Raw genomic sequence first — 7,416 nt, 5'->3', positions numbered from 1 at the left:
CCTTATGTAATATGTGGAAATTTGTGGCCATAACCAAGCAGTTGCTGCAGATCAACTCCATAATAAGCTTGAACAAGCTTTAAATAAAGCACCCCTGCTGCCCCATTTTGAAGCATGGGACACTGATATGAGATGCTCTGGGCATTTTAATTATGGCATTTTAATTACAGCAGCTCTTGGAGTTGCTGTAATTAAAACCCCTCCCCCCAACCCTTGGAGCACATGTATAGATGCCCAACATGTCTATAGGGCTTTTCGTATAATCTCATTGTAGGACCAGCCATGTAAGAGCAGCTGATTTGCCAATCTTCTTGAGCTTACTGTGGCACCAGGGCACATTCATTTCACCTCTGCAATTGTGAGGACAGAAGCTGGAGTTCTTCAGCTTGTCTCCTTGTCTCAGTTCTCTGGTCATTTTGAATTTGTAGCCGCAGGGTCAAGGTTTTTTTGTTCAGGGCTTGGGGTCCCAACCGAATGAGTAGGATTGTGACTTATGCTACAATACTGGGGCCAGTACCAAAGAGAGACAGAATCTGCTTCCACTCCTGAGATTGCCAAGAGCTTAAGGAACCATTTTTAAGAACACTGAATGCAGAGTACCTGGAAAAGATGGCTTTTCGGAGAACAAGTATCAGGCAATCCCTTGCTGACATGCTGACTTTGAGCAGGGGCTGGAAAGGAAGCACTTTATGAGAGAGAATAGTCATGTGGCAAACCAAGCTCCTTGAGTGTGAGCTCCTGTTTCCTCTATGCCTGGCTGGCCCTGCATCTTACATGTTTTCTTCAGTAGTAAAGGACATACAAGTTTTAAAATGCTACAGAAAAGATTCAGTGACAACAGCAATTTTCTCATGTTGGTGAAAATGGAACACAAGGGTTGGGGTAAACCTGTTGTCTGCAAAGTGGAGTAGGATGGGTTAAGCCTATGGCTATTTTGCAAGGGAAGAATGCTGAGCCAAGAAGAGAAATGTTAAAGCAGAACTTGGGAGAAGGCAAAGGAATATGCCTGCTACAGTGGTTTAACTGAGCACAGCCTACTAAAGTTTCCCTACTCTGCTGGTATCAGGCACCTTCCATCTTCCAGTCTTGCAGATGAAAGGTCCCCTCAGGGGCAGCTCTATTAACATACCTGACTGCTACGTATTTCTGCTGGAGGGCACTACAAAATCAGCACTTCAGGCAAGGCCCCAGGCTACAGTGAACAGCCTGCCAGGCACAGTGGTGGACTAAGAGACACTTCAATATATATATGTGTAAATGAGGAGAATTAGTAGGTCCTGTTTAGAATTGGGGCCTACAGCCATCACTGAAGGAAGCTCTAACAGATATTCCTGGAAAAATGAATAGCTTTACCTGTACAGCCTTAAGCAGCCCTTGTACCACGTCAAGAGGCAGAAAGGACAAATTATCAAAGGTCTCAGTCACTTTGGAGGATGAATTTTGAAGGACAAGGGGAGCAGACACAACGATGTTGGACAGCAAGTCTGAAAAATAAGACTGTGAGCAGAGCGGCTACTGCCAAGAATGGTCCCAACTAGGGTAGGGAGGAGAGAAGGATTCTGTTTCACTCTTTAAGGTCAACAGATAAACGAACTCTTGTAGCCTTCCTTGTAACTATAGGACTTATTGGCAATCTGCAATCTCCTACCTGGATATAAGTCTCTACATACACACAGGCTAGTTCTTGCCTCATCAGCAGGCACTCGGGCATAAACAGAAGTGCCAGAAGCATATCCTTATTAAAGGCAGGCCCAGGACTTTGAAGCATCTTTCCAAAGATCAGGAGAATCTAATCCCCACTAGCTTCACCTCTTCACCCAAGCATTCTCCAAAAAAAAGGCGGCACCTTGGCAGTGGGCCAAAAGAATGGTCACCAAAATTACGCTGAAAAGAGCAGAAAAAGAATGGTCCCTTTTAGACCACCATAACTTGGCAACAGGTGTTTGATATACAGGCTTAACATGCAACCTGCACTCTATAAGAAAGGACAACCACAGTCCCTAATGATTTATCACTCTACAGTGTTCATCCTTCCTCTGCAGTCAATCGTGTGTTGAACTGCATGGACCACTGACGTTTGCTTTATCACCTGGTAATAGGTTCCGGTAATAAGGAAGCACAGCACCCGATATTCTTAACCTCAAATCACCTAAACAGGAACTTGCGCTATGAAAAATCTGAATGTAACACTGGAAAAACAGATGTTTCCTTCCCTTATTCTGGCTACCTATGAAGTGGCTGATCGGAGAAGCTGCATTTGTGATAACTCTGTTCAGAACTTGCTCCAGAATCTCACTTCTGATCAATTCATGGACCTGAAAGGGAAAAGGAAAACACCTATAAGAATTGAGATTTTAATTAATTGTAATTAAGATTCAGAGTTCAGCCATTATCCAAGAAAGATCTTTTAGATCTAGGTCTGAAAGGCAACATTAGCCAGGTCACTAGCTCAACAGAGACAAAGCCAGGATGAAATTGGAACCAGCTAGAATAAATGTAGGCCTTAGGTGGGTACTTCCTACTACTAATGTGCTGGGACAAACCAGGTGGTAGATGACAGCCCAGAAGTCAAAGCAAAGACCTGGGAGCCAAGACGTCTATAGTCTGTTCCCATCTCAGCCACTGACTGCCTACAAAACTCTGGGTTTTTCCCTCTTCCTCCTTCAGTTCCTCCAGACCCAATGATGAGGAACACACAAGTGACATCTCAGACAGACATAATATTAACAATAATATTTTCCAACCTCAGAGGGGAGATATGGGATTAAATCTTTAAAGGTCTGCAAAACACTTTGAGATGGATCCTGCTGGATATAGGTAAAACCTTATTAAAGTTGACGAGAGAGAGAGAAAACAGTTTCGCTGACAGAACAGCTGATATTATCTCAACTTCACTGTACCTTAAAGGTTTCCAGGAGGATATTAGTTCCTAGCCGGCAGGCCTGCTGCTGGGCTGGCATTTTGGAAAGGCCACAACTTGCTTCAGCAATTTTTCCTCCTAAGAACTTTTTTGGCTCATAGGATTCCATTAGACTGAAACCAAGACTCATCAGCCCCTGAGTAACAAGGTCCCAGCCAAAAGCACTGCAAAAAAATGAGAAGCAGAATGGGAAAGAGTAACTTAATAAAGGAAAAAGCTTAGACAGCAACATCCAGATTAACAAAATGTTCTGTGGTCCTTTGGGGATCCAATGCAGGGTGGCTGCTTTGTGACACACTCGCATTCAGGTCTCCAGATGGGGCACCCTCCATAGCGTCCTCCAGCCAGCAATTAGGAGAAAGGAATGCCACAGGTCCTAAGCAGCTTCCTATTGCCTTTGTACAAGACTCTAGAATGACAACTGGCTGGCAGATGGTAGGTGACAGAACTAAGCATGGTGTGCTTAAAGGAGTATGGCTAAGTGAAGACCTAGCCCTCACCTTGACCAGAAATCATTCAAAGCTACAATAGGAAGCCTTATTATAAATGACCAGTCATCATTACCATTAAGGAAGCAAGTGGTCAGATTATCTATTTCAGCAACCTGCAACATAAAAGGCTGAAATTTAGGAGGCAGCTGTGCCAAAATGCTCTTCCAAAAGGCCTTCTGAGAAATAAGGTTTTTGAGGGAAAGCTGGGTGGGGGGAAGAAAATCAGCGTCAGGTTTCACTATGCTCACCTTAGCAGCAGTGGGCTGGCTCCCACAGTGTCCCTAGCTGGGCCAAGAGCTGTCTCCCTCCCCAGAGTTTCTGAGCTCTGTGTAATGTTTCAGCCACTCACCTATTTTCTACCACTTCCAGAATTATGGCAGATACATCATACTGCTGAGGAAACAAATCCTGCAGGAATTTTGAGCCCTGGATTAACTGCTGATCCTTGCAGCTCTTCATTATCGATGCTTTCAGGAAGTCAAAAACCTAGAATGTGAAGTGCTGAGTGAGGAGATTGTCCACATCCCTTCTGAAGGTAGCCTCAGGAGGAGGGGACTCGATTCTTGTTAAACTGAGAGCAGTCTAGAACAAAGGAAACTGCTTACACAGCTCTATCAAAGTAGCTGCATACATTTTCCCCCAGCACAGTTATTCCCCACTTTACTCCCAGGGGTAACCAAGATGCAAGAGAAGCCAGATGGATATTTGCTGCCATCCCTACCCTATTTTGGACACAGATAATGGCCACCTCAGAACCAAAATTAATTCAAAGTGAAGGAGTTGCCGTCAGCTTCATCCTCTCCCCCCCTTCATGTCAGAGCCATTTCCTCTCCACACCAGGCATGTCTCAATTACTATTTTATGGGCTGACAGGACTCTGCAGAGGCTCATTTCAGTGCTCAGTAGTTGAGGTATGCAAGAACGAGGATAAAGTCCTCTTCCTTTAAGATAAGAATGTGTAGTTCACAGGAACCCCAAAGTGCTCTTGAGTCCTGAGCAGCTCCTCAAGGAGTTGCTACTAGGCCACTCATCTAACCACATTTGTTTCTTATTATTATCATGTCAGCAAGGATGGATGAGCTTCATCCCAGGGTCCTGGAGGAACTGGCAGAGGAGATCTCAGAGCTTTTAGCAATGATCTTCATGAAGTCGTGGGAGATGGGTCAAGTACAAGAGGACTGGAAAAAAGGCCAACATAGTGCCCCTCCTTAAAAAAAGGCAAGAAGGAGGACTTGGGGAACTACAGACTGGTTACTCTCACCTCACTACCTGGGAAGTTACTAGAGCATAAACTAAGGAAGGCCATTTACAAGCATCTGGAGGAAAGGCTGACCAAAAGCAGCCAGTATGGATTTGTGAAAAAACAAATTGTGCCAAACAAACTTCATCTCCTCCTTTGACAAATAACTACTTGGGTGGATGAAGGCAATGCTGTGGATATAGTGCACCTCAGGGGCAAGCAATTATTTTGGCTGGTGGGCCACTTAGTGAGTTTTGGCGAGCTGTCAAGGGCCACACATCTTTTAGAAGATACATATTTGAAGAAATTATAGATAAAAACAAATCACATACTAAAAATCAAACACCTACTATAACATATTTTAATTTTATTAAAAAATATATTTTTTATTCAGATTTTTTTTTGAGTAGTGTATATAGAGGCAATTGCCTAATAGCTCAAAATAAAGTCTTATACTTGTATATTGCGTGCATGGGTGTTGGGGTGGGGGGTTGCCCACATGCTAGGTCCTGGGAGCCAGCAGTGGGTAGGGGGAAAGGTGGGGGGAGTGCAGGTGTCACGTGCAACAGAGCTCACCCAGACAGTGCGGTGCGGTGCAGCTGCCCCCTGCAACAGTCTGCATGGGACCAAGCCCCGCTTGCCTGCATCTGGGGCAGCCCACACTGTGCTCCCACCCACACCCGCTGACAGTACTGCCCTGACCCTGTCCAGTGCATACAGAACTGCTGCTGCAGCCAGCATGATAAGCAGCCTGCAGGCAGGTTAGCTGTGGGTGGAAGGTGGCCAGGAGGTAAAGCTGGAGCCCAGTGCACTGGGGCAGGAGCCACCTGGCTGCAGCTTCCTCTCTGTCTGGCTGGGCACATGGTGCCTGGCCCATGTCCCCACAGCCACCTTCACTTCCCTGCACTACCTGCTGCCTGGAACAGCACAGCAGGGGCAGGAAGAGAAAGAGGAGGTGGCACTGGAAACAGAGGGAGCCAAGCAGTACCCAGATCACTGCAGCAGCAATGCTGTGTACGCTGGCTGGGGCTGTCAATGGGTGCAGGGCAGGTGCGGGTGCATCACGGTGCAGGCTGCCTTGGGCAGGAGCAGGCAGGGCTCAGACCCATGTGGCACACTCCAAGGACAGCCACAGGCTGGATGCAATCAATTGGCAGGCCACATTTCGTCCAACCCTGGCATATTTAGACTTCAGCACTGCTTTTGACAAGGTTCCACATGACCATCTCATAAACAAACTGGAGAAATGTGGGGTGGATAAAACTATTACAAGATGGATAGATAACTGGCTCAACGGCCACAACCAAAGGGTAATTATTCATAGGTCTATGTCAGAATTGCAGGAGGTTTCAAGTGGAGTCCCACAGGAGTTTTTCTTTAGTCCATTGCTATTCAACATGATTATTAATGATTTTGATGCTGGCATAGAAAGCTTCTTGAGCAAGTTTGTGAAAGACACAAAATTAGAAAGGACTGTGAACATGCTGGAGGATGCAAACACAATTCAGAAAGATTCTGAAAGACTGGAAAGTTGGACTAGATTTAACCAGATGAAGTTTCAATGCAGACAAATGCAAGATACCACACCTAAGGAGGAATGATCAAAAACACAAATACAAAATGGGGGACACCTAACTGGATGGCAGCACTGTAGAAAAGGACTTGGGAGTCTTGGCTGACCACAGACTCAATACTAATCTGCAGCGTGCATAAAAGGCCAGTTTGGTTTTGGGATGCATCAATAAAAGCATTAGGTGCAAGACATGGGAGGTAATAATGCCTTGCTACTCAGCACTGGTTAGGCTTCATCTGGAGTCCTGTGTGCAGTTCTGAGCTCCATATTTTAAAAAGAGCATGGAGAAGTTAGAGAGGGTCCAGAAGTGGACAACAAAGATGATCAAGTGCTTGGAAAGCAAGTCACATGATGAGAGGCTGAAGGAGCTAGGCATGTTCAGCTTGTGGAAAAGTTGCTTAAGAAGGGACATGATAGCAGTCTTCAAATACCTGAAGGGCTGCCATAAAGGAAAGAAAAAACACCTTTCTTCTGTTGCTGCAGAGAGGACATGGACCAATGGCTTGAAGCTACAGCACAGTAAGTTTAGACTGGACATCGGAAAAATGTCTTCACTATTCAGAACAGTGAGGCAGTGAAACACACTGCCTAGGGAAGGTGTGGACCCTCCATCACTGAAAGTATTCAAGACAAGGATGGACAGCCACTGGTCAGGGATGATCTAGGCACAACTATGACTATTTTCTACCATGGGTATTTCCTATGAGTCTAGGCTTTGCTGGTTGCTTCCCACCCCCCGCCTTTTCTGCTACATGTCTCAGGGTATTTATAAGCCTCTCTTAGAGGCACTGGGTGTTAGCTACAGCTAAGGTTTGGAACTTCAACTGGGGCGTGCCAATTCTCCTGCTAGGGGCAAAGCCAGGGGTCCTGGCTAGAGGGTCTTGCCCATCCACACAGGGTCAGACAAATCACCATATATGGGGTCAGGTAGGATTTTTACTCCATGGTCAAATTGATATGGACTGCTGGGGGTTTTGCTTTCCTCTGTAACAGGGGGTGTGGCCCTCTGCCTGGGACCTCTTGAGTGTATATTGACAACGTTTTATAGAAGCAGGACATTGGGTGCTGTGGTCCCCCTGCTTCACTTGTGGCAAGGTAGGGTGTTAGGTCTGTGTTGTGTCAGGGTTAAGGGCAGGCCTTCTATAGAGTTTAAATCAGGGGTGGACAAAATATAGCAAGTGATTCCAGCTGG

General features: G+C 45.8%; 1 protein-coding gene across 1 annotated transcript in view; it reads right to left on the bottom strand.

Moving 5' to 3' along the window:
• The window catches only part of FANCI (Fanconi anemia complementation group I), a 61,174-nt gene that overhangs the window by 33,123 nt on the left and 20,635 nt on the right, over nt 1-7,416 (bottom strand). Inside the window, exons 10-14 of the mRNA XM_019504072.1 lie at nt 3,761-3,897; nt 2,901-3,084; nt 2,228-2,315; nt 1,354-1,484; nt 601-671 (exon numbers count right to left, since the gene is read on the bottom strand). Coding sequence (XP_019359617.1) covers nt 601-671; nt 1,354-1,484; nt 2,228-2,315; nt 2,901-3,084; nt 3,761-3,897 — 611 coding nt within the window. The remainder of the gene's footprint in view (nt 1-600; nt 672-1,353; nt 1,485-2,227; nt 2,316-2,900; nt 3,085-3,760; nt 3,898-7,416) is intronic.

This window comes from Gavialis gangeticus, unplaced genomic scaffold (assembly GCF_001723915.1).
Source record: "Gavialis gangeticus isolate Ggan-Ray unplaced genomic scaffold, GavGan_comp1, whole genome shotgun sequence".
Taxonomy (NCBI): domain Eukaryota; kingdom Metazoa; phylum Chordata; order Crocodylia; family Gavialidae; genus Gavialis; species Gavialis gangeticus.
Note: the sequence above shows the minus strand (reverse complement) of the source record. Positions and strands in the feature narration are given on the sequence as shown.